The 27054-nt window shown below is 44.9% G+C and overlaps 2 protein-coding genes across 13 annotated transcripts in view; both read right to left on the reverse strand.

The window, feature by feature from the left end:
- PABPC1L (poly(A) binding protein, cytoplasmic 1-like) overlaps positions 1-17734 on the reverse strand; it is a 25863-nt gene extending 8129 nt beyond the window's left edge. The window contains 11 exon segments of the mRNA XM_014543703.1: positions 47-153; positions 669-806; positions 1750-1834; positions 2605-2874; positions 6266-6361; positions 6599-6745; positions 9229-9323; positions 9485-9624; positions 11444-11559; positions 15013-15206; positions 17507-17734. Of these exon segments, the coding sequence (XP_014399189.1) occupies positions 47-153; positions 669-806; positions 1750-1834; positions 2605-2874; positions 6266-6361; positions 6599-6745; positions 9229-9323; positions 9485-9624; positions 11444-11559; positions 15013-15206; positions 17507-17699 (1581 nt within the window). The 5' untranslated portion in view covers positions 17700-17734.
- Positions 17735-19190: 1456 nt separating this feature from the next.
- YWHAB (tyrosine 3-monooxygenase/tryptophan 5-monooxygenase activation protein, beta) overlaps positions 19191-27054 on the reverse strand; it is a 39309-nt gene continuing 31445 nt past the window's right edge. For 11 of the 12 annotated variants that reach the window (XM_014543704.1, XM_014543712.1, XM_014543707.1 and 8 more), the window contains exons 2-6: positions 25902-26204; positions 23859-23982; positions 22688-22851; positions 21403-21498; positions 19191-21088 (exon numbers count right to left, since the gene is read on the reverse strand). In XM_014543704.1, the coding sequence (XP_014399190.1) occupies positions 21032-21088; positions 21403-21498; positions 22688-22851; positions 23859-23982; positions 25902-26201 (741 nt within the window). In that variant the 5' untranslated portion in view covers positions 26202-26204 and the 3' untranslated portion in view covers positions 19191-21031. Of the gene's footprint in view, positions 21089-21402; positions 21499-22687; positions 22852-23858; positions 23983-25901; positions 26205-26303; positions 26322-27054 lie in introns of those variants that run through there. The other variant, XM_014543706.1, reaches the window with a different exon arrangement.

Here is a 27054-nt window from a genome sequence, read left to right on the forward strand (position 1 = left end):
CCCCACCCCGGAGCCCAGATTCAGAGGGCAGCTGGGTCAGCCTTACCTCATGGGTGTTGGGTGTCTCCAAGGAATATCTCTGTGTCAGGAGAGGCCCACTTGGCATAGAGCATCCTGCCTCACCAAGGCCAGAGGTCTGGGTACCAATGTTGGCTGTAAGAAATAAGCAGGGACGTTAGGGCCTGGCAGCAACCTGCAGCGATAAGGCCTAAAGACGAGCATTCATGTAGAACCCCCAGCACACAGACGCACAAACATCTGCCACAGGTGCTTGCCTATAGTCAAAATCTGTGCCCTTGTTCATAGCTGTTGCTGTGAACCTACTAAGTTCAGATCTGGTGCTAAGCCCCTGCACTTAGGATCTCATTCACTCACACAACAAAAGGGGAAAACTGTCTTCATCCCCATTTTAAAGATGAGGCAATCCGATAATAGTAGTTAGCAAGGCCACAGAGTACGTGAACCCCAGGAACTGGGCCTGCACGACTCTGGAGTCCACACTCACTACTGTGCTATACAGCCTCAAAGTCAGCCCTGCTCTCCGAGGGTGAAGGGCAAGGTCACCGTGGAGGCTGGTTCCAACCCCCACTAGTGCCAATCCAGCACCAAGCTCCTGCCCCAGACCCAGCCCCCCACACACCCACTCCTCTGGCCCCGCCTACACTCACCCACTGTTTGGGTGTAGGACATCTGGGGTGGCTCCTGGGTAGAGGCCTTCTTGACACTGCTGATGTGGGTCGGGGAGTGCTGAGACGTGGCTGGTGACCAGTCCACTGAGGCAGCTGGAGAGTAGGTGGCTTGTGGTACTGAGAACATGGAAAGAGAAAGGTTGGCAGGAAGGGGGATTATTCATCAGAGAAGCACACCACCCCCTGATGGTGCCAGGGTGAGGAAGGGGAACCAGAACATTCACAGCAGAAAGATGAGTGAATTCACCTGGTCAGGCAGACCCCGAACTCCAGGGAGGGGGTGTGGCAATTTCCTATTACAACTCAATTCCCGTCTCCCCAGAGCCCTCAGAGGCACAGGCGTCATGATCACACCCCTTCATCCCCCTAGGCCAGCGGTTCTCAACCTGTGGGTCGCGACCCCTTTGGGGGTCGAATGACCCTTTCACAGGGGTCGCCTAAGACCATCGGAAAACACATATATAATTACATATTGTTTTTGTGATTAATCACTATGCTTTAATTATGTTCAATTTGTAACAATGAAAATACATCCTGCATATCAGATATTTACATTACGATTCATAACAGTAGCAAAATTACAGTTATGAAGTAGCAACGAAAATAATTTTATGGTTGGGGGTCACCACAACATGAGGAACTGTATTAAAGGGTCGCGGCACTAGGAAGGTTGAGAACCACTGCCCTAGGCAGTTTCAAATCAGGTGACCTTTACTCTTAGAGAAGGGCCATTCATCAGCAACACGGCCAAAGGAGTTTCATTTCTCAGCTTCGCAAGAATTTTCAGCCACAAACCAGACTGTAGATAATGCGAACTGACTGAAGAGAATGCAAGCCTTTTACAGGCTCAGCACTGTGCTCGGTGCACGTACACATATCTCATTCAGGCCCACATTCGGAAGAGGAAACTGAGGCTCAGAGAGGAAGTTACCCACCCCGATGAACACTTTAGGAAGTGACAGAGGCAGGCTTGACCCCAAAACTCGTGTTCTTTAACCACTATGTTACACACTACCCCATGGGTCCCACACTCATGGTTGGGAGGGGCTGGATCACTCACTCAAGGGTCTAGGTGGCTGGGCCGTCCACCTGGGGGCAGGCTGGACAGGTGGGCCAGAGCCATAGCACGCAGCCTGGGCTGGAGGCTGTGTGGAGAAGAAGACCCAGGTGAGGGGGCTGCAGCAGGGGAAGTGAGAAACTGCATCCCCCCAAGGATGTCACCGCAGGAACTCCACTGTCCCCCCAGGGGACTGATTAGTAAAGACCCACAAAGCTGGGATGAAGGCCTGCTTCCCATTTTGGGATGGCCATTATCCCTCAACTCTTTGGGGCAAGATCTCAGGTTCAATCCTCACTCCTCTTCTCAGAGCCACTAGCCCAACGACCTGGATAAAATGGTGACACGTCCTGCGGAAACTTGTGCTGGCTTCAGCAGTTGCTAACAGGAGCAGGAATGTCCCCATTCTAGGAGCCTCTAGTGGCTAAAACCTTCTACTTCCTCTGGGTCACACGAGCTCCTTTCCCAAACCAGGCCCCTCAGAGATGGTAGCAGGCACGCTGCAAAACGGCCACTTAAGTTGGGGGAGGGCTACCCACTCTGTCTGTTTGGGAAGTCAGAAGGGCATAGTAGGGAAAAACAATGCATGTGTAAAGAAACCTATGTTTCCTTTGTTTACTGCAATAGTTCCCAAACTTAAATTTGACCAAAGAATCTTTTTAGCATACCATTCACAAATCTCTCTCCCACATGGAAGCTGTTTGACAGCTGCACTCTTAGAGAAGGGTTTTCATCAGCCCTTTTAGAAATGGGGTGAAAACAACCTGCTGTTTGAGGCAGAAGCAGGCTGGGAACTATGTTTGCCTTGAAGCTTTCTTCCTGCTCCACCTGGCTGTCAGGTAGCAGGCAGGCCCTCACCTGGGGCACGGTGGGCAGGAAGTAGCTCACGGGCTGCTGGAAAGAGCCGAAGAGGGGGCCACCCAGGGCCCACACGTTGGAGAGGCGCTGCTGCATGAACTGGTTGGTCAAAATAGCCTTCCGCTCATCTTTGCGCTGAGCCAGCGCCACGTACAGCGGCTTGGTACCCAGGATGCACCCGTTCATCTCTGTCACGGCCTTGGTTGCCTCTTCTGGAGAGGAAAAACACACAAAGCCAAACCCTTTGCTGTGGCCACCCTCTGTCATCACCTAAAAGCAAGACAAGACAAGGGCTGCTGGGGGAGGGGAAGGAAGACTCCTAGGGCCGGTTCCCCTCCTCCCCTGGGGCCCAGCCTGGCCTGAGCAGGGCCAGCAGAAACTTACTATCGGGGTGTCCTGTCACCCCACATTCACTGAGGCCCACCACATGCCAGATACTTGACACTCCTCACTTCACTATGACTCCCACTTTATAGGTGAGGAAAGGGGGGCTCAAGAGTGACAGATCCGAGACCAGTCTACTTGCTGACTGACAGCTACGCATAGTGCACAGACCATTCGCAGAATTAGGGAGAAGAGCTGCATTTCAGAATATATTCCTCTCTCTCAATTTTCTTTCTGAAAGATTTTCTTAGGCTGTGGTGGGAAGCTGGCTTAATTAAATGTATATACCGTCCTCAGAGGGGCTATCATGAAGTGAGATGATAGTCTAGGGCAGTGGTGGGCAAACTGCGGCCCCTTGAATGTGGCTCTTCCACAAAATGCCACGTGCGGGCACGCACGTACAGTGCGATTGAAACTTCGTGGCCACACTGAAGGGGCCAAAGAGCCGCATGTGGCTCGCGAGCCGCGGTTTGCCGACCACGGGTCTAGGGTTAGCTAAGAATCTAAGACTAGGGCTGGTTCTTCAGCCAGGGCCACCATCTTAAACATTTCCATTGAGGTCACTATGATGACAACAATCTGCATTTCGACCACTTCTTGGGTTTTCCTTCTTTCTTTCTTTTTTAAATATATTTTTATTGCCGAAACCGGTTTGGCTCAGTGGATAGAGCGTCGGCCTGCGGACTGAAGGGTCCCAGGTTCGATTCCGGTCAGGGGCATGTACCTGGGTTGCGGTCACATCCCCAGTGGGAGGTGTGCAGGAGGCAGCTGATCGATGTTTCTCTCTCATCGATGTTTCTAACTTTCTATCTCTCTCCCTTCCTCTCTGTAAAAAAATCAATAAAATATATTAAAAAAATATATATATATATATATTTTTATTGATTTCAGAGAGGAAGGGAGAGGGAGAAAGAGAGATAGAAACATCAATGATGAGAGGGAATCATTGATCAGCTGCCTCCTGCACACTCCCTACTGGGGATTGAGCCTGCAACCCAAGCATGTGCCCTTGACCGGAATCGAACCCGGGACCTTTCAGTCTGCAGGCCAATGTTCTATCCACTGAGCAAAATTGGCTAGGGCTGGGTTTTCCTAACTACTCATACAACTTCATTTGTGAATTATGGACATCAAAAGGGTGCTCTTAACAGCTATATTTCCTAGAGACTTCAATAAAGAGAATTGTAAGGAACATGAAAATAATTTGAATTTCTACTTCTGGTGCTTTAACCTGTTAATTATCTTTTTAGTAGAAATAAAAGCCCTTTTTACCATTAAAAAAAAGAGAGAGAGTGACTTGTCCAGGGTCACCCAGCCAGTGGGTCACACATTCAGCCAATGTACCATCCGGTAAAACCCCATTGCCTCCACAAGGCCCTGAGCCAAGTTCTTTCAACATCTGGGGAAGAGGTTCTTAACCTTTTAACTAAAATAACTTTCTATTTTGAAATATCTTTATATTTATAGAAAAGTCTCAAAAATAGTACAGAGTTGCTGTAATTCTTTCACTGAGCTTGCCTCCCCATGTAAACATGGTACATTCGTCAAAACTACCATAGTAACATTGGTACAATACTATCAACTACATTAGCTACAATGCTATTAACTAAACTGGACATTTCATTTGGATTTCACTAGTTTTACTGCTAATATTCTTTTCCTCTTCCAGGATCCAATCCACATTACATTTAGGGTTCTTAATCTTTTTTAGGGTCAAGACACTGGCCCTGCTCACCTACTCCATGAGCAACAGGATTGAGATAATTTTTTGAATCTGCTCTATTAGAGCCCATTCTCTACATCAGTGATTTTCCAACTGTACTTTGCTACCTGCTTTGACCTGAGAGTTCACAGATCCACAGGGAGGTCAATGGATGGGATTCAGGGGGTCTGTAAACTCAAATGGGGAAAAAATGGCATCTGTATTTTCATATTAGTCTTTCCTTCTATTTTGAATGTAAGAATAAAAAATGTGACTTTTGGGGGAAGAGAAAATATTTTCATATTCATTATTGCTGATCTCAAATATCTTTTATGCTAATTGCTACTTCACTAGATCTTATAGTTTGATACACTAATAAAGAAGCACATACTGCTGTCACCTTAGTATTTTGATAATTATTTCAATATAATTGTTTTTGTAATCCTATGAATTTTCCTTTATGCATTTAAAATTACTCTCAGAGCCTGGCTGGTGTTGCTCAGTGGTTGAGCATCAACCCAGGTACCAAGAGGTCACAGTTTGATTCCTGGTCAGGGCACATGCCAGAGTGGTAGGCTGGATCCCCAGTAGGTGGGGGCGTGCAGAAGGCAACTGATCCATGTTACTCCCTTATCGATGTTTCTATCTCTCTATCCCTCTCCCTTCCTCTCTCTCTAAAATCAATAAACATATTTAAAGAAAATAAATAAAATGCCCAGCCCCTACCCTCAGAATCTACATGAAATTTCTCTCAGGTGTATTTAGGAGCTCCCTAAGGCAGTGGTTCTCAACCTTGGCTTCACATTAGAATCACCTGGGAATCTTTTTAAAATCCTGATTTCTGGGCCTCATCCTCCGGAAATTCTGTTTCTTTGTTACTAATGTTGTGGCCCCACCCCATAACAAAGAAACAGAATTTCCGGAGGATGAGGCCCAGAAATCAGGATTTTAAAAAGATTCCCAGGTGATTCTAATGTGCAGCCAAGGTTGAGAACCACTGCCCTAGGGGATTTTAATGAGCCGTCAGCATTGAAGAAGCATCCAGTGAGCCCAACTCCCTCATCTTATAGATGAGACTCAGAAGACATCTGCTCAAGGTCACAGAGCTACTGAGTAGAACAGCTAATCATCACACTTCAGGTGCTAAGAATGTTTAATTAATGAAGAATAGATGAAGAATGATATAGCAGCCCAACCCTCTCATTTTTCAGATGGAGAAACTGAGGCCCAGAAGGGGTATGTCACTGTTCAAGACCAGACAACAAAGTCAATGGAAATGCTAAGACATGAATTTCTGGAATCTGGCATATAGTAGGCACTCAATAAATGCTTGTTGAATGAACCAAGGTTTCAGTGGGCCCCAGTAAGACCAGCTGTGTGACTGGGACTGTGTTACCATCCTCTTTCCCTCCAGTGCAGACAAGCTCTAATGGGGTCAGACATGGCCCCCAAATCCAAAAGGTGTGGCTCCGCACCAACTCCCTGAAGGCCATGGGAGGAAGAAGGGGTGTGTGGGGAGTGAGAGGATGGGAGGGGGGGGGCTATCTGTCCACTGTGGGCACCCACAGCCCTCACCTTGGCACTGGTGATCACTCCGTAGGGAGAGAACTCTTTCCTCAGCCTCTCATTATCAATGGAGTCATCCAGGTTCTTCACATACAGGTTCACGCCCTGGAGGGAAAGGACACTGATAGATATGCCTTCCTCCCCACGCTCCTGACTGACCTGTGTGGGGGGCAGTGGAAGCCCTGGTCTCCAAGCCTCCTTTCCCAGCCCCGCACAATACCCATGCACCCCACCAATCACACGGCATGCCCCTCACCTGGAAGCTGGAGCCCCCACAATCCCTAAAGCCTAGTTCCTGGACGTGGGGCTGCTAGAGGAGGGAATCACATTCAGGGCCCTCACCTGGTAATGGTTCAGCCGGTCCTGCTTCATCTGCTTCATCTGCTGGAACTTTCGCTTAAGCTCATTCTGCCGCTCCGCCCACTTCTGGGCACGGCCCACATAGAGGAGCTGTCCTCTCACCTCCTTCCCGTTCATGTCCATCACAGCCTGTGCAGAGAAGATGGAGCGACAGTGCTTGGGAACCACCCCCGATGAGGCCCTGGCCTTAGCCATGGCCTCCAGTCCCACCTCCCGGGTTTAGAAGGGACCACCTGCCAACCAGGCTGGCCTTGTTAGCTGAGAATCATTAGTAACAGGATAAAGGCCATCCACTTTTTAAAAACATGGGACAAAATTTCAGAGTAAACTGTAGATTTTTAAAAATTTGCTTCTGACTCTATTTTAAAAAGGGAAATTTGCAGTTTCCCATATTTGACAATCAGTTTATAACTACCTACACACGGATTTTTTAAAAACAAAGCAGCAAGCATAATTCTTTCAAAATGGCATGACAGCATAATCAATATCTTTTACTTCATGTTGGATTTCACAGCATAAAGAATCCTTTTGCTAATTATTTTAGAAATAATTAATTGTTTTAGAAACACTGGTGTCTTAACCCTGTTGATTTTGCTTTTCTTCAGTTAACTAGCCTAAGCCTACCAGACCCTAACTTGTCAGTGGCTTTGATTGCATGAAATCCTGCATCTTTTGTGAGATATGCAACTTCTCTCTGCAATCCATTTATACTGAACTGAATTTGCATGGACTTATCTGCAAAAATCTGCAAAAGGCAGACTTATGTGTATACTGGCTCAATAGTTAGGATGAGATAATGGTGTTAGTGAAGAGAAATGTTGAAGGGAACTTTTTCAGTGGTCAGTTCATTAGTAAATACTTTCACATAATGATGACTTTTGCTTTCCTGCCTAAATATGCAAATATATGTAAATATACATCGTGGACCCAGGAACTACCTGTTCTACAGCAGTCTTAAAAGTCATTACCAAAGTCTTAAGACCTTGGAGTTAATGGACCCCTGCAGCTTCACCCATCTACTCCCACTTGTCGTTTTACAGTTGGGGAAAACAAAACCTAGAGAGAGGGTGGGACTTGTCCAAGGACACACAAGAAGTTACCTTTCAAAGGAGCCATTTACTTAAGAACAAAACTTCAGAGTCAGAAAGAGTTTATTTTAATCTCAGTGGAACCTAATACAACCCATGAAACCTAATAATAACAGCAGAGCCCATATTAGTGGGGGGAGATGAGAATGTGTGCAAAACCCCTAGCACAGTGCCTGGCCCGTGCTAAGTGCTCAGTGAGAAGAGGCTGATATCGAGATGGCACCAGGGTCCAGGTCTCCAGCCAGAATCCACCCTGAGCTGAGCTCTTCCATGTCCGGTGATCTTAAAGGGGGCAGCAACCATGGGAAGAGCTTTATGGTGGGAGGACAAATATAACATTGTTATTCCAGCTTTGTCATTGTATGACCTTGTACCATTCATTCACTGAGCAATTATATATCTGGTAGCTACTGACAGGTACAATACTAGAGACTTAATGGTGAAACGAGACCCAGCCTCTACTCTGTTCTTTTTTCTTCTTTTTTTAATATATGTTTATTGATTTCAGAGAGGAAGGGAGAGGGAGAGAGAGATAGAAACATCAATGATGAGAGAGAATCATTGATTGGCTGCCTCCTGCATGCTCCCTACTAGGGATCGAGCCCGCAACTCGGGCATGTACTTGAATCAAATCTGGGACCCTTCAGTCCTCAGGTTGATGCTCTATCCACTGAGCCAAACCAGCTAGCGCTCTACTTTCAGTTCGTTCATGTGCTACTAATGGAGAGAGACAGAAGGTATCACAAGTAAATGATAACAGGAAGAGGCAGCTTTGTGAAGGAGGGAAAGTATGAGACCCAAAGGACAGGCACTAAATCGCCTAAAGCTACGCTGTCCCATAAGGTAGTCAGTAGCCACATGCAGCTACTAAGCACTTGAAATATGGCTGGTCTGAATTGTGCTGGAGGTACCAGATTTCAAAGAATTAAGTAAAAAAAAGGGGATGTAAAAAAAAATCTCAATTTTTATATTAAATACTCATTGACGTGGTGATCATTTGAAAATGTTAACGTTGAATAAAATATATTACAATTAATTTCACAGTTTCTTTTTTTACCCTTTTTAATGTGGCTATTGAAAATTGTGTTGTTGTTTTTATCTACTGGAGAATTTTAAATTGCATATGTGGCTCACGTTACATTTTTATTGGACAGCACCGGTCTAATTTGCAGGAAAAGGGAAGTGTGAGAAAACAGCATTTACAAAGGCCTGGAAGCAAGAAATAGCATAGCACTTCCCTCCCTGCCTCAATCCCCCAATCAATTCAAGAAGAGGGTAGTGGCTGTCTCGAAGGCCCCTTCTACCTCTCGTGCAGCAAGAACCTATAAAATAAGCAGCCACATGGCTCGGAAGTCCCAGAGGAGGCTGAAGCCTTCTGCCTTCAGCGCAGGCAGGAAGGGCCCTGGCTCATGTGACCTTTCCTTCCACAGGCAGCCGGAGCTCTCTGCTCCCGACCTCCCTTCTTCCTAGTCCTGGCCCAGCACCTTCTCCATGAAGCAGGGCGATGGGGAGGCAGGCTCCTACCTTCTGGGCTTCCTCATGCTTCTCAAAGTTGACAAAGCCAAAGCCTCGGGAGTGGCCGCTGTCATCCCTCATCACCTTCACACTCAGCGTCTTCCCTGGGAAGGACCAACCTGGCTCAAAGGGGAGTTTAGGAAGCCCCAAGGTGTTGCCCTTTCCTCCCACAAGTCTCCAGAAAGCCCAGGAGGGCCTTTCCTCCCAGCCTGACTAGGGAGCAGAAGAGAAAGTGACCCCAAACTCCCTCGGGAAACACACTCACCAAACTGGGAGAAGAGCTCCTCCAGGCCCTGCTCGTCTATGTCCATTTGCAGGTTCTTCACATAGACGTTGGTGAACTCCATGGCCCGAACCCCCAGCTCAGCCTCCCGCTCCTGTCGGGACTTGAAGTGGCTGACGAAGCTGTGGACAAACTGACAGGGTAGGCAGCTGCCAGCCACCAGCCACCCCCACCTCCATCCCAGCCCATCCCGCAACCCTGGGTCACTGGAGCCAATTGCTACCAGCCTCTGGCCTCTGATCCCCTCATCAGAAGACTGGGCAGGGCCCATACTACTTAGAATATACCCAAGGCCTGACCACCTTCTGCAGCCAAGATTCCATGTTCCAGCATAAGGTTAAGACTTAACTCTTGTGGCAAATGCACAGGGAAGTCCTACCAGACACCAGGCAGCTGAGTGCACAGGAGATAAGAGCATGAACTTGGGAGTCACACTTGAATCCTCACTCTGCAGCTGCCTAGCTGTGCCACCCTGGGCAAGTTCCTTAACCTCTCTGAGTCTCAGTGTTCATTCCTGTAAAACTGGGGATCAAACTCACACCACAGGGATTTGCTCATTCATTTACCACGTACACTGGGGAAACAGTAGTGGGAGAACCAGACACAATCCATGCTAGTGCTGCTGTGGGGAAACTGAAATAACTTAAATACAATATTCACTTTAAAAATTGTAATCCCCAAGTTCATGTCAACACACCTAGGAAAGTATCATAGATTAAGAAAAACAAACAAACCAACAAAAACTGCTGTGGCCAGTTGGCTCAGTTGGGTGAGTGTTGTCCCATGCACCAAGAGGTCACCTGTTCAATTCTCGGTCAGGGTACATGCCCGGGTTGCAGGCTCCAGTAGGGGGCATGCAGGAGACAGCCGATTAATGTTTCTCTCTCTCTCCCCCTTCCTCTCTCTCTAAAATCAATAAAAACATATTCTTTAATAAAAGAAAAATACAAAACAAAACCAAGCATAAGAAAATTTGATAGTATCTATAGCACATTTAGCACAAACAAGTTGTAGCTGGCACTAAAACGTGGAGAAAAACTGAGTGGCAAAGGTAAACCTGGACACATGGTAGCTAACAAAATAACATCCTTCTGGGAAAAGTCCACCATTGTTCAGTTTTGTTGACAGAAGCTTCCCCTGGGAAACCCTGGACAGAATGACTCTCCGGGCATCTCCCAGCTCAAAGCCACCATCCCTCCATAGTACTGAGCATGGGGCTGAGCCTTCAGATGCACAGAAGCAAAACTGGGGGAGGGGCACTGCCAGAAGAGATTCTCTCCAGCATCTGCATCTCAATTTTCCCATCTGTGAAGTGGGGATGATGCCAAACTGATTTGTATGAAGATGGCCGGCTAAGCGTATGCCTACTTTCCCACCCATCCCCAAATCCCATGAAATAACACAAAAGGCTTAAGAAAAAAATGCACAGGCACGCTGAGAAGGCTGAGTCCATTGATGATCTGGCCATTCCTTCAGAATCATCACTTCATTGACTCCTCAGAAAAATCCTCTAAGCATATATCAGCGGTCCCATTTTTACTTGAGGAAAGGGAGTCCTTGAGAGCTTAAGCCACTCTTCCGAGGTCACACTGCCAGGAAGAATACCGGCTGCTGCTCAGTGCCTGGTGCCCTTAGATCAGTGGTTCTCAACCTTCTGGCCCTTTAAATACAGTTCCTCAAGTTGTGACCCAACCATAAAATTATTTTCGTTGCTACTTCATAACTGTAATGTTGCTACTGTTATGAATCGTAATGTAAATATCTGATATGCAGGATGGTCTTGGGCGACCCCTGTGAAAGGGTCGTTCGACCGCCAAAGGGGTCGCGACCCACAGGTTGAGAACCGCTGCCTTAGATGGTGGTGGGTAGCATGGGTCCCCAGTGGGTGATGCTATGATTCTGTCCCTTTGGCTTCGGTCCACCCCTATGCCTGCCACTCACACTTTGCGGTTATTCAGCAGCATCCCATTCATGGTGCTGATGGCCTGCTGCGCAGCCTCACGGGTCTCAAAATGGACAAAGCCAAAGCCTCGGGAGCCGTGGTCATCACACGCCACCTGGGCCACAGAGAAAAAGAACAAGAAGAGCATCCAACAGGGGGTTCAGGTAGAACAACTAAGATCTGAGTGCTCGCTCTGTGACTGTGACAGACAATTCTATGTCACACAACTCCATTTTAGAGATGGGAAACTAAAGCTCAGAGGGGTTGATCCACTTGCTTAAGCTCACACAGTACCGTCCTCAAATTGAACGCAGGTCTTCTATACCACAGACAAGTTTCTAACAGCAAATTAGAAAAACCTCTTGAGTATCCATCAAGAGGCGACTGGTTATGTAAGTTACAGTACATTCGTGCTAGTGTACAGCTGAGGAGAACATGGTAGATTATATGGCTGCCACAGAGTGATGTGGAGGGTATATCATTAAGCAGGGGAAAAATCAAGCCCAATTGGGTGAAAGTGAGCATCTACACAAGGGAAAATTTTAAACAGAAACACAGAAAACTGTTAATAATGGTTATTTCTGGGGACTAGGGTTGAAAGGGATGGAGCCTTCTTTTCCACTTCGTTCCTTTCCACATTGTTTAAACTTCATCAATTATGTACTGTTTCAACAACAGACTTGTTTTAATTTTGGAAAAGACCCACAAACATCCTACCCCTATTTCGTGAGCCCCCTGACTCAAATGAGAAGCACAGAGCTTGAGAATGGGAAAAATCCTCAGGTCACGTAGTTCCCATCCCTCTGATTGAACTTGCACAAAGACCACTAATGCCCATTTCAGGGTGTCCCTAGCTCCACCCACCCTGCAGCCGGTGCCCCAGCTCAGCGAAGTGGCCTTTGCCTAGATGACCACCCCAGCCTCCCAACCCAGCTTGCATGCTGACCCCTGGGATGCTTTCTCCAAAATGGAACTGTGACGGTGTCCCATTGGGACCTCACTTCCAGTAGCTCCAGCTGTCCACAGAACTAGATCAACTTGACATTTGAGGCTCTTGAATTGGCCCTGCACTAGTATTCATCCAAATCTAGGCCCAGCATACCCTCCTCCACTCTCCAGCCCCAAACAGGGTCCCCCACTTTCAACTCAAGCCCCAGCTTCCTTTCAAATTCAACCACGTTGACTGGGTCCCCGTTTTGGGGCCAAATACCTGCTAAGGGTATTGCATACTTATCTTGTTGTAGTAGCCATAAGAACCCTTTCAAGCAATTCTTTTTTTGTATTATTATTTATGATCACTTTTTTAAAATGTATCTTTATTGTTGAAAGTATTACAGATGTCCCCTTTGTGGTTTTTTCCCCCCCATTGACCCCTCCTCCCCGCACCGACCCTTCCCAGGCCTTTACCACCCTATTGTCTGTGTCCATGGGCTATGCATATATGCATATAAATTCCCCCTGGTTAACCTCTGCCCACCCACCTCTGCCTTCCCGCTGAAATTCATCAGTCTGTTCCATGCTTCTATGTTTCTAGATTTATTTTGTTCATCAGTTTATTTTCTTCATTAGATTCCACATATGAGTGAGATCATGTGACACTTATCTTTCTCTGACTGAATTATTTCCCTTAGCATAATACTCTCCAGGTCCATCCATGCTGTTGCAAATGGTAAGAGTTCCTTCTTTTTTACTGCCATGTAGTATTCCATTGTGTAGGTGTACCACAGCTTTTTTATTCACTCATCTGCTGATGAGCACTTAGGCTGTTTCCAAATCTTAGCTATTGTAAATTACGCTGCTATGAACATGGGGTGCATACATTCTTTCTGATTGGTGTTGGAAGAATCACAATACCAGATATCAAGTTATACTACAAGGCTACTGTATTCAGAACAGCCTATACTGGCACAAGAACAGGCATATAGATCAGTGGAACAGAACAGAGACTCCAGATATTGACCCAAGCCATTATGCTCAATTGATATTTGACAAAGGAGGCAAGAGCATGCAATGGAGTCAAGACTTTCTCTTCAATAAATGGTGTTGGGAAATGGACAGGTACATGCAAAAAAAAAAAAAAAATGAAACTAGACCACCAACTTACACCATACACAAGAATGAACTCAAAACAGATAAAGGACTTAACTGTAAGTCATGAAACCATAAAAATCCTAGAAGAAACCATAGGCAGTAAAATCTCAAACATCTCTTGTAGCAATATATTTACCAATACATCTCCTAGGACAAAGGAAACCAAGGAGAAAATAAACAAATGGTACTACATCAAAATAAAAAGTTTCTGCACAGCAAAAGAAACATCAACAAAATGAAAAGAGAGTCCATTGCATGGGAGAATATATTTGCCAAGGATACATCTGATAAAGAGTTAATTTCCAAAATATATAAGGAACTCATACAACTTAAAAAAAGGAAGACAAACAACCCAATTCAAAAATGGGAAAAGAACCTAAATAGATACTTCTCCAAAGTGGACATACAGAAGGCAAGAAACATATGAAAAAATGCTCAAAGTCACTAATCATCCGAGAGATGCAAATTAAAACAACAATGAGGTACCACCTCACACGTGTCAGAATGGCTATCAACAACAAATCAACAAGCAGTGTTGGCGATGTAGAGAAAAGGGAACCCTAGTCCACAGCTGGTGGGAATGTAGACTGGTGCTGCCACTGTGGAAAACAGTATGGCATTTCCTCATAAAGTTAAAAATGGAACTCCCAATTGACTCTTTCAGGAAATTCTTAAACTCTTAAAGTGTCAGCTGACTGGGGAAAATGGAACTAAATATTATTGAGCCATCTACTATGTGCCAATCTTATTCTAGGTACCAGGATACAAAGGTAAATAAAAACAAGATCATTACTCTTATGGAACTTCCCCTCTATTATAAGAGAAATCTTAAAAACAAGATGTGGCCATTGATTGCAATGATGACCTCAATTAACGGCCTTCCTATATCCACACTCTTTGTCCTATAATTTCTATGCCCTCTCACTCTGAATTGGGTCTTGTGACTTGCTTTGGCAAATAGAATGCATTGGAAGTGACTGTGTGCCAGTTCCAAGCTTAGATCTCAAGAGGCCTGGTGAGCTTCCACTCTGTCTCCCAGGCCCCTGCCATTGCCATGGGCTAGCCTGCTGGGGGATGAAAGACCATAGGGAGGAAAGCTGAGATGTTCCAGAGAACAGCCAACAACTGCCTAGAAGCAGAGCCACCCAGCTCTCCATAGGCACATGAAGGAGCCCAGCCAAGGCCAGACCTGTTCAGCTGAACTCAGCTCAAATCACCAACTGCAGAATTATAAGCTAAGTAATGGCTGTTGACAGTGACTAAGCTTTGGGGTGATTACACAGCAAAAGCAGACTGAAACACAGGTGGCCTCTGATAGGTATGTGAAGATGAAACTGAAAGAATTACTTCCATTCCGGTCCTTGCTGAACCTAGAGCTTAACTGAAAAGACCTCATATACTATAAAGTGAGGTGCTGCTTGGAATACCTCTACCACACAGGTACTTGACCCAGACCCCCTCAAGAGGGCTCACCAACCTTGCAAGACAGGATGTTTCCAAAGGTGGAGAAGGTATCATATAAGGCCTTGTTGTCAATGGACTCCTCCAGGTTCTTGATGAAGATGTTGCCCACACCCGACTTTCGAAGTCCTGGGTCTCGCTGGGACCACATGATGCGAATGGGTTGGCCTTTGATAACCTCAAAGTTCATTGTATCCAGTGCCAGCTCCGCTGGACAGGAGGAGAGAAAGGAGCAAGTTAAGGGGACTCCCTGAGCCCTCAGGTGCTTACTGGTAATTGGGAGCCTCCTTCCAAAAAAAAAAGAGCCAGTGTCTGGGTCTCACTGGAGATAGAGCCTGAATGCTCAGGAGGGATAAGAATTAAAGTGTATGGCACTCCTCCCACTTTTTAGGATCTCATTCAACTCCTCACTATAGCCACGTGAGCATGGATTTCTACCCCCATTTTACAGAAGGGAAAACTGAGGTTCAGAAAGGGGAAAGATCAGTGGCAGAGCCAGGTCTACTGTGGTCTCTAAAGCACACCGAGTAGATAAAAATGTAAAGGAGGGCCTCTATGACAAACGGTGGCAGCAGTCAGAGGAAATTCAAGCTCAGAGGTGCTGAGCAGCAGAGTTGAGATTTGACCCCAAGTAGTAGGATGTTGGGGGAGGCAAGCATCAACTCTCTGAGCTGGTTTCTTCCTCTAAAGTAGTGATGATGATGATGATATTAACCACCCTTTCACACCTACCTCTAGGCTGTTGGACAGGCTGAAAATTAAATAAGGTATGCAAGGTGCCGCCCTAGCCGGGTTGGCTCAGTGGACACAGCGTCGGCCTGCGGACTGGGAGGTCCTGGGTTCGATTCCGGCCAAAGGCACATGCCAGGGTTGTGGGCCAAATCCCCACTAGGGGGCGTGCAGGAGGAAGCCAATCAGTGATTCTCTCTCATCATTGATGTTTCTATCTCTCCCTCTCCCTTCTTCTCTGAAATCAATAAAAAAATATATATATATTTAAAAAAAAGGAATGCAAGGTGCCTTGTCCTTAGCACCTGGCACAAAACAGATGGTTGGCAAATGGCAGTGTGTCTGAAAACAGCAGCCTATGCCTGTCCTCTTGCGACTGCTATGGCCTTTACCTCTCCCCGGTCACATGCTGTCCCCTGCTTAAAGGATTCCTCTACCTTCAGAGGCATGGACAGGAACTGTGCAGAACTCAGTGGAGTCTGGTTTTTCCATCGAGTTCTACCAATGAACACCCAGGGCTAAACCCCTTCTCTCTGGAGCTCAGCTTCCCCATCTATGAAGTCTGGCCAAAAGGTCAGGTGTGCAGAACTTGGAGAAAGCTGGAAATGGCAGTGGGTGGGGAAAGCAGAGCAAAAGAGAAGTCCCCCTGGAATCCAGCTCAGTCATCCCCTGGGAAAAAGGCTGAACCACCCCAGCAAACCCCCAGCTGGAGGGGAACCTCCCCATCCACCCAGCAGACGCAGAGTAAGCCTTTTTGGGTTGTTTCTGGAGTCTTGCACCTGAATGCTGGTTACTTTTTTTTTTCTTAGGTTACACTTATTGAGCCCATGCAGTGGTTCTCAAACCTTCTAGCCCTTTAAATACAGTTCCTCATGTTGTGACCCAACCATAAAATTATTTTCGTTGCTACTTCATAACTGTAATGTTGCCACTGTTATAAATTGTAATGTAAATATCTGATATGCAGGATGGTCTTAGGCGACCCCTGTGAAAGGGTCGTTCGACCGCCAAAGGTGTCGCGACCCACAGGTTGAGAACCGCTGTACCTGGAGCGACTTCATAGACACAGTTTTCCTTCCAAGCCTTAGCTCCCATTTCACAGATGAAGTGTCAAGTGTTAACTTTTGCTCAAGCTCACACCCTAGTGGAAAAACTTGAGCAAAACCGGGGCTCTTAAACTCACCAGAGGTGAGGGCACACCCACTCCGCAAACGCTAATCAATCCCATCAGCTCTGAGAAACGGGTTGTGGAGCCTAAGGTGGAGGCGGTTTTTCTGGGCTTGCCAAGGGAAAAGCGCCTGGTGCAGACCTGGTGTCAGCAGCCGGGAGAGCCCGAGCCCCAGGCCCAGCTCTCCTGGCTTCCCATGTCGCCTCCCACATCGCCTCACCAGGTGCTTTGAATTTTCTCCTCCTCTCAACCTCTCTATCAAGCAGGTCCGCTCCCCATTTTTCAGAAAGGCAAGGGAAGCTCAGAATGGTTGAGTAATTTGCTCAAAGTCACACAGCTGCTGGCTTTCTAATCCTAGGGTTGGCCTGGCCCTAAAGCCCTTGGATGTTTCCACTCGGCCTTACTATCTCCCCTCTACAAACTGGGGCACCAGGAAAACACACAGTAGGCACACACTAATTGCTCGTTCCTGCTCAGGGCCTCAGGGGGCTCTCTGGACCTGTTTCCCTGGCTGCAAAACTGAAGCTGCAGGAGCAGAGATGGCAGAGCGGACAGCCGAGATGCCTTGGTTGCACCGTGCTCCAGTCCGTCCGTTCCCAGCCCCCGGGCTCACCGTCGGCCGGCTGCTGGAAGTTGATGTAGGCGTAGCCCAGCGAGCGGCGGGTGACCACGTCGCGGCACACGCGGATGGACAGGATGGGCCCGGCAAGCGAGAACTTCTCGTACAGCATAGCCTCCGTCACGTCGGGGTGCAGGTCACCCACGTAGAGCGAGGCCAGCGGGAAGCCCGGGCCACTGGCGTTCATGGCGGGGGGTGGGGGACGACGTGCCGGCCCCCGCGCCCCGCGTGCGTCACTCGGGCGGGAACCTCGGCGGCGGCGGGCGCGCAGGAAGCAAGGGACTCTCCGTCCCTGCGCGGCCGCCCCTTCTTTTACCACCCCTCGGCGCCCGCGTGCCAATCACCCACGCTCCGGCCCCTCCCCTCTTAGGTCCCCACCTGGGACCCCTCAGCGTTCTAGAAGCCTCCGGAGGCGGGAGAGCCCTCACCTGGCCTGGGGTGGGGCTGTAGAGACGCGGTGGAGCTGAGCTCTCTGGGAGGGCCTGAAACCTGAGTTGTAATCCCCAATGTTACTGCCTTTACGAGCCCGATTCCCGTCTTTGTAAGCTCCCTCTTCGTAAGGATTAAAGGAGACCGTACATCCTGTTTGCATTACAAACAAGAGTATTTTGGAGCGGGATGCCTGGCTATTTTCAAAGGCGTGTACCTGGCCAGCTGAAAGGAGTCTTTTTCTCAAGGGAGCCCAGTCTAGCCCCACCCTCTGGAACCAGCTTTGTGACTTGGGACTGAAGGCTCCATGTGGGAATTCAAGACCACTAAGGCCTTTTTTGACACTGCCTCCTATGTAGTTTGCATAGACCTTTTCCTGGGATAGTCCCTGCCCACCTCTTTCTCATTAAGGATCCATTCCACCTGCACACCACTAGGAAGGCTCACCAAGTTACTCTAAGGAAGTGAGGTCCCAATGCGGTTAGGGCGGTGGTCCCAAGCGGAGCAGCAAGACCCTTCCAGCAATCTTGAGTTTGCAGATTCGATCTGTGCTGTGGAGTCCTTTCTGAAGAATTCCAATCCATGTGGGACAGTACTTCACCTGGCCTCTAGGAGGGGCGGACCCTCCAGATTTCCCTGCTGCAACAAAGCAGGTCCCACTGACCTTTGGCTGGGTGTGTCTCTGAAAGGTGGAACTGCTCCAGAACCAGGGGCAGGAGCTGGTCTGGCTGCCCAGCCAACAGTTGCAAGAAGGCACCAATCAATTCTAATCTTGGGCTAGAAATTACTCCCTCCTCCTAATCATTTTCCTCTCCTTGTGGGAAATCCCATGAGGATACACAGAGCTGCTGGCTACCATAGTGTTGAGACAGATGACAGACTATTACTTTGGAGATGACCAGGCCTTATGTAACCATCTCACTGTCTTGCTTACATCTCAGGGTTTAAAAAAACAAAAGGAGGGGGTGGGGGGGGGGGGAAGAGACTTGAATGGGATGCAAAATCCACTGGCATCACCAAATTTTAGAAGCTCCCAAAGACCTAAAGTGGTTTATATAAGGTGGGTAGGCTTTGTATTAATGGTAATTTCTTTCCTTTGACAACACCTTGACTTCAAGTTCTAAAGGATGACATAAAGCTGTTGCCTACTTTTAAAGAAAGAGTAGAGCCTAAAATGAGTGTGATAAAAAAAAAGTTAGCTAATTCTGGTAGTGATAGTAATGGTGCCACACATCAATTCACAGGCAACTAACTGATAAAATTTTTTATTTCACTTTTGAATTTTTACACGTTTCCTGATTATTCCGTGTAAGGTGGAAACTAGAACTGTTTAAAAGACATACACAAATCTAGTACATCAATAACCGGGGATTTTTCTTTTTTTACTATACTATTTTCACAACCACGGGTGTGCTTGCTAGGCAATATAACCATCACAGAAGCAAACGTGAGGCAGAATACTGGTAAGGAAAAACAAAGCAAGAAAGAGCTACCAGATATACAGACAGGCTCGTTCCACGTTCACTACTGCATTTTCAAGCGCCAAGTATTTAACTGCACATTTTTGTTCAGCTAGAAAGGAGGGATTTTTTTTTTTTTTTGGTTTGTTTTCATCAGTGCATGAAGGTTTCTTTTCTCATTTCAGCAGATGGACAAACAGATGGATACTACAGCTATGTGGAATGTTAAAGAGAGGGGGGATACTGTGAGACTGGTAGGCCTGGGTATTCTGGATTCTCCCCAATGCAGTGATCATGCAACTTCCCTGCATCAGAGGGTCTTGTTTAAACACGTCTGTGAACTTGGCTGGATGAGTACAGTTGGGAGATCAGGTACCAACAAGCATTATCAGGGCTGGCTGTTAATACAGGGAGGAGTCATGGATATTTAAAAATACTTTTTGATTCAGATCTTGGTGTGACGGAAGAACAACTGTGCTGAAAACTGGAGGAAGACAGAGCTACGGTGCTGGAAGCTCTTCTTGACTGAAACAAGGCCTGCTCACCAAAGTGCTCACCAATTTCCCTTCTCACCCCCTCCAGGCCTCCTATCCCTGTCCATATAGTATTAAACTGTGAACAAAAGAAAAATAAAGATAAACTTCAAAAAGAAAAAAAAAGGTAAAGCAGCAGGACAGAAACTTAAAAAGGAAGAGAAAAAAAAAAGTCAACAGTCAAAAAGACAGTGGGAAAGAATGTTTAGATTTCAAAATTTAAAAGCCCAGAGCTAGGAAGAACCCAAAGACTGAGCACTCCTCGTGTGAAAGGCAATCTCTGCAGAACATTATTCATAAAGTTATTACCCAGGAGACAGATAAGGCCATTCATAAGATACACGGCTTGCTTTCTTCTTTAGCTCATGGTTACAAGGAAAGTAAGATTCCACGACTGAAGCACAAGTTGCAAATCAGTGACATTGTTGTAGGACAGGGGTTTTAGTCACGTGTGTTGTATGAGCACTGGACCTTCTCATGGTGTCATAACCCAGTTAACTGCCACAAAGAATTTCAATTTTCGACTTCGAGTTTCCTCAAAGGAAGACACTGGTCATGAACTTTTGAGTGGCAAGAGCCCCAACTGGTCAAGTGTCTATAAGCCCTGAACAGGCATAATTACTGTGAATTGCCATTAAACTCGAATGCGAAATGACAGGTATCTCACTCCAAGTCCCAGCATCACAATATAATCACTACAACTTTCTGTACAACTGTACAATGGAGCAGTATTTCAGTGACTGTTTAAACTTTCCCAAAAGTTACAGATAATTCAGGTCTATTTTTTCTACCAGTAAGAGTTCTGCTTAGTTACAAAACCCCATAATCACAGTGTTCAGTTTTTAAAAAAATTAAACACACAGTAATCCTGTCAATGTTAAAAATCAAAACTTCAGAATGCCGTGGCATTTACGTGACCAATCTGAGTTTAAGATACAAATACCAGCTGTTTATCCCATGGACCATTTTTGCTAGGCTGAGGCTGTGAAAAATCGAAAAGTCAATGTACGATTCTTTTTTTTTTTTTTTTATCGCACAAAGGGATATATGTGGAGGGTACAGAGTGACACTGAACAGATCACGGAGCACAATACACATTAGTTCTCTCCCTCCCCAGCATCTCCTTCATCTCCCTGGTTTTCCGACGTCCACAGCTGCAAGAGAAAAACAGAGTTATGATCAAAGCAGGGCTACTAAAATGTACTCTCAGCGGTTTCCCATCTGTAGCACCTTATCTCTCCCTCGACTGTTTAAAATTCTTCCTGTATGAGTGCCAACAGTGATGACTAAAAAGGTCAAAACTTTAGTACTCATTCAACACTTAAATTGAACCAATTTAACACTTTAAAATATTAACTATACTTACAAGGTACAAAACTCTCTTGGGTCTTGGGCAATAGTGAATTATGAGGTGGGTGAGTAGACCATGAACCCTCCAAAAGCAGTCACTGAAACCAGTGGTACTTACAGTGAGATTGTCCCTAAGCAACTGCATGATCAGCGTGCTGTCTTTGTACGACTCTTCATTCAGTGTATCCAATTCAGCAATTGCTTCATCAAATGCCTACAACAAAGAGTCTTTAGCAAAGAAATCACAGGTTCTCTGGAGCACATTTAGTCCAATTTTTTCCTGCTAACAAAGGAATATAATTTATCCTGTCCAGCACTTTGGGAGAACCTAGGTCAGTGATGGCGAACCTATGACATGCGAACTCATTTTTTTGGTTGATTTTTCTTTGTTAAATGGCATTTAAATATATAAAATAAATATCAAAAATATAAGTCTTTGTTTTACTATGGTTGCAAATATCAAAAAATTTCTATATGTGACACGGCACCAGAGTTAAGTTAGGGTTTTTCAAAATGCTGACACGCAAGCTCAAAAGGTTCGCCATCACTGACCTAGGCCATTATTACCTTGTTTGCTAGCGGTTTCAGCAAACATATGATGAATGTTTATAAAGCACCAACAATGACAAAAATTCTTAGATAAGTCAGCAGGTATCACTGTTAATACAGCATTCATTCTAGGCAAATTCATGTATTTATTTATTTATTTATTTATTTATTTATTTATTTATTTATTTATTTTTATATATTTTATTGATTTTTTGCAGAGAGGAAGTGAGAGGGTCCTGCACAACCCCCACTGGGGATATGCTCGCAACCCAGGTACATGCCCTTGACCGGAATCGAACCTGGGACCCTTCAGTCCGCAGGCCGACGCTCTATCCACTGAGCCAAACCGGCCAGGGCCAAATTCATGTAATGTTTTAATTACCAAAGACATTTCTAGTAATCCTTTAAGAAAACAAAACAAAACAAAACAAAACAAAACCCCCAAACCAAAAACAAAACAAAAAACACTACAACTCAAAAGGTCTGGATACAAGAGATCAAGGGAGAACAGAAATTCACACCACGAACTCTGATTCAATTATGCAATGGAACTTTGAGAATTCATTTCACACACTTTTCCAAATTCTACAACCCAAAGCTTGACAAGAAAAACAAACTACCTTCACCCTGACTTTTCCATAACCCCACCCTCAAATACTAATCAAACAAAAATAAAACACAAAATAGCAGGTGTTAAGAAGAAATCAAAAAGTAGGTCTGAATTTATTTCATAAAATATATACTTAAATATGTATTTTATGAAAATAGTCCAAGACAATGAGTTATATTCAGGAAATAAGTAACTAAGAACAGCACTGTTTTACTATGATCAGAAACCAGAGGGCCTTTCTCACCGTTTTCGCCAGGCTGCAAGCCTTTTCAGGAGAGTTCAGAATCTCGTAGTAAAACACTGAGAAATTCAGTGCCAGGCCAAGTCGAATGGGGTGTGTAGGCTGCATTTCTTTCTTACTAATTTCAAATGCTTCCTGGTAAGCCTGCTGAGAGTTCGACACAGTGGCTAAAAGAAAGATAAAAAAAAAAATATTAAAAGGTTGGGTTCTTTCAGAGGCTGCATCACATACTGGACAACTATCAAATTATTTTACCAAACTAGGCTGGATTAAATGGTCAGTGATGCCACCATTTGATTAACAATCATTTGCTAAATGTTTGTTCTAAGTTAAGTACTACATGAAATGCTTTGGGGGAAAACAAAAACAATTATGACAAAGCCCACTAAGGCAGTAAGAAATACAGAAATAACCTTTAACAAGATAGAACATAAAAAATATGCTCTAGTGGAAAGGTCATGGACTTTGAACCCAAACTTGAATTACCAGCTCTTATTCACTAGGTGTGTGGCTTGAAGTGAAAACCTCTGTAGCCTTGGTTTCCTTATCAGAAAAATGAACAGACTTCCACCCAAACTCCCAGGGTTGTGTAAGGAATAAATGAGACTCTATAATATTTGGCACATAATAGGCACTTAATAAAACACAGCTATAATTATCACCACCACAGTAATACATGTATGAGATAAAAGAGATGCATTACTCTTTATATGGTGCTTTCATGGTCAAGTTTCACCTCTAAAGAGAGGGGAGTGGGGGAGAGGAAAACAATGATGTGAGAGAGACACATCAATTGGTTGACTCCTGCATGCTCCCCAACCAGGACTGGGGATGGAGCCTGCAACTGAGGTATGTGTCCTTTACTGGAATTGAACCTGGGACCCTTCAGTCCACAGGCTAATGCTCTATCCACTGAGCTAAACTAGTTAGGACTGCACCAGACTTTTAATGCCCTCCCTATCTTCCCCTTAGATTCATTTTGATCTGTCAACCCACTTTATGACTAAATACATGAAGTGCTTATCACACAGGTCAGCACAATGCTGTGGTCTTTCTGAGTACTGTGATGTTAGTGTCTACAGTGAATAGACAAGGAAAAAACTGTTAAAATTATTATAAAGGAAAACTGACTCCACTAGTGCTCAAATTTCTTTTCTTTTTTAATGTTACTTACTTTGCTTATTGTCTCCAGAAGCCACCTCAGAAAGATATCTAAAATAATCTCCTTTCATTTTCAAGTAGAACACCTTACTTTCTGGTTGTGTAGCATTGGGAATAAGATATTTGTCCAACAGCTCCTAAAAAATGATTCACATTTTGTTAAGAATCTGGAAATATTATTTACAAGATGTTAAAACTATGTCTGAGATTCAAGATACACACTACCACTTCTAAATATTTTTTTTGAAGATTAAAAAAAACATTTTTCATCCAAAGCGTTTAAAAGTTTTTAGCAGATGTCTGTTTTCTTCTGTTAAAAATCACTTCACCATCCATAAGGGGTTGATTAAAGTAGAGCCATACAATGGAATGCTATGTAGGCCTTAAAAATGACGATGTGGAACTACACTGTTAAATATGAAAAGGTTCTCAAAAGAATTCTGAGTGAAATAAAAATGGCAGATTACAAATATCACATGAATCCTATTTTAATATTAAAATATGTGTCTACACGCACAAAAATACGTACAGGAAAAGTCTGGAATGATACTTTTTCAATGTTAATAATGGTTCTCTAGGTGACAGGAACTATCTGTATGACCTTGGACAAATGACCTAACTATCCTTAGCCTCAGTTTCCTCTGCTCTCCAACAGGAAGCACAATAGCCATCTTCTAGAGTAGTTATGAGAAAGAGCTAAATACATGAAGTGCTTAACATGTTGCCTGGCACATAGTAAGCACTCAAAAGGTAGCTACTACTATTATTAATAATAAATTCCTTTAAACATTTATGCTTACAACAAAAGCAGTTCTGAAGGAGTCCAAGCTTCGTAAACAGAGCAATATTTTCGAAGAGTTGTTTTAGAATGTGGCATCCTGAAAAACTGGTTAAGAGGCAGTAAGTACCATGCGTTCTTCACATTCTTTCAGATGCTCTTAAAAGCTGGTCTACATTTTCAGGAATTATGGAACTTTCTTGCCCTTGGAATACATGCCATACTTCATCTGAATATCAGATGCACCTAACATTCAGGAATTAGTGCACCATTAAATTAACAAACCCCCAAATTACCAACAGGCAACAAATTTAGTCATGACATTCTTACACTATGAGTCTAACAAAAAGAGCAGCTCAATGCAAAAGCTTAGTTATAAGGGGATGTAATCAATCAAAGTGAAAAGATGCAAAGGGCAATAGTAATTTTAATTCTTTGCAGACAGACAGGGTGCAACTCCTTATGGGTTAGGAATGAGGAGAACTGCCTGATGGCTGACAAGCTTTGTACAGGTTTTCAAAAGAAAGGTGTCATGGGCAGTAATTCGGAGAGGCAGCCAGCAGGGGAGGAGGTAGATCCACAAGTGTGAATTCCTTTTCCCTTCAAAGCAGCCCTCACCGTTCATTTTTACCTGATTTCACCTGGAAGAAAAAAAAAGTTCCCAGTGGGCTCAGGATGTGAGGGAAAGACAATATGATCATGATTTGCTCTAGGATATGCACCCCTCCCATCCAACCCCAGATGGTGGTCAGAGTGAAAGCAGTTAGGAATCAATCATCTGACCAAGGTTCCTATAAAACATAGGAGAGGAAAATCCCCAAACCACTGTTGATTTGGCTTGGGAACGCAGGCCCAAACTGACCTACGTGGCTAACTTTCGGACAAAAGCAGGACTTTACACTGGGCAGGCATGAAAAGCAGCTCAGCTGTTTGCTCCTAGTGTACAGAATAGCCTATCTGTGCTGCATCTACCTATAATCCTGCCTATCTGGATTCGATTTCTAAAGAAAAGATGGAGGAATGTTGACTAAATGTTCCTATTTTTCACAGGTCTTTTTGAAAGGAGAGAGGAAAATTCCCCATAAGTGATAAGCAACCTCTGATCAAATAAGAGGTAAGAAAAATAACTTCATATGCTTAAAAATTACTTGCAAATGGTTTGCAGCTTTCCAGTATACTCAGACACCTTTGTCTCATAAGCTGTTTGAGAGTTTGCATTTGAACATTAAATTAATACAACTTACAAATAACTGTTTGAAACAGAAGCACTGGCCTTACCAGAACATCGTTGCAGATGTCCTGCAGTTCTGCCTCTATCTTCTCCCGGTACTCTTTGCCCATCTGCTGCTTCTTCTCGTTCCTCTCTGTTTTCTGTTCAATGCTGGAGATGACACGCCAGGAAGAACGGCGAGCGCCTACCACATTCTTGTAGGCAACAGAGAGCAGATTTCTCTCTTCATTGGAGAGTTCATGCCCCTGTTCCGTGACTGCCTTCATAGCTGCAGCCATGTCATCATAGCGCTCAGCCTGCTCGGCGAGTTTAGCTTTCTGTACCAGCTCACTTTTATCCATGGTCATTCCCTAAAACAAGAACAAGAGAAAAAGAAAGCAAATGTCAGGCTTTAGGGTCCAGAAAATGCGTGTGTGAATCTTCTTCCACCCATCTGAAAAGAAACATACCTGTATGTGTAACATCTATTTCCAGATGCCCTCAAAAACAATGACCAGAAACACCTATCAGCTTAGGTATTTTGCTAAGATTTTTTTTCTTACTTTGGTCAATTAACTTACCCAACAATACTACAGGGTAGATATGTTCATAATAATCCCGTCCCCCTTCTTTGAGGTGAAGAAATAGAGGTTCAGCAAAGGCAACACTGCTTAGAGATGATAAAGAGCCAGAACTCAAATTCAAGTGCCTCTGTCTCTACAGTTTTTGTTTTCTTCTACATTCCTCATCTGCCTCAACACATAGAGACTGCTTAATAATGATTTCTTTAGAAACTTATGCTACATATATGTTCTTTACTTTTTTCAAAAATTGTCCGGTTTGACCAAACAGTGTAGGGAAAAATATCTTAAGTGTGATGATTGCTTTAATCTTCAGGCAAAGGATATGATTTTATGTTATATTTGGCAGTGCCCATCAAGCAGTAGGTACCTAAAAAACACGTGCCATTTTTATCATATCTTCTGTGATTTGCTAAATTTGTTACAAGAATACACTGTAGCATAAATCATGGGCAGGCAAATTTGGCTCTAGCACCAGCCCTGCTACTTACAAGTGATATGACCTTGGTCAAATTGCTTAACCTATGAGCTTTGTTTCCTCAGTGGAAAATAAGAAAACTACCAACTCTCCACAGGATTATATACAAATTAGAGGCCCGGTGCACGAAATTTGTGCACGGGATGGGAGGGTATGGGGGGG

This window comes from Myotis brandtii, unplaced genomic scaffold, assembly GCF_000412655.1.
Source record: "Myotis brandtii unplaced genomic scaffold, ASM41265v1 scaffold333, whole genome shotgun sequence".
NCBI classification, from domain to species: Eukaryota; Metazoa; Chordata; class Mammalia; order Chiroptera; family Vespertilionidae; genus Myotis; species Myotis brandtii.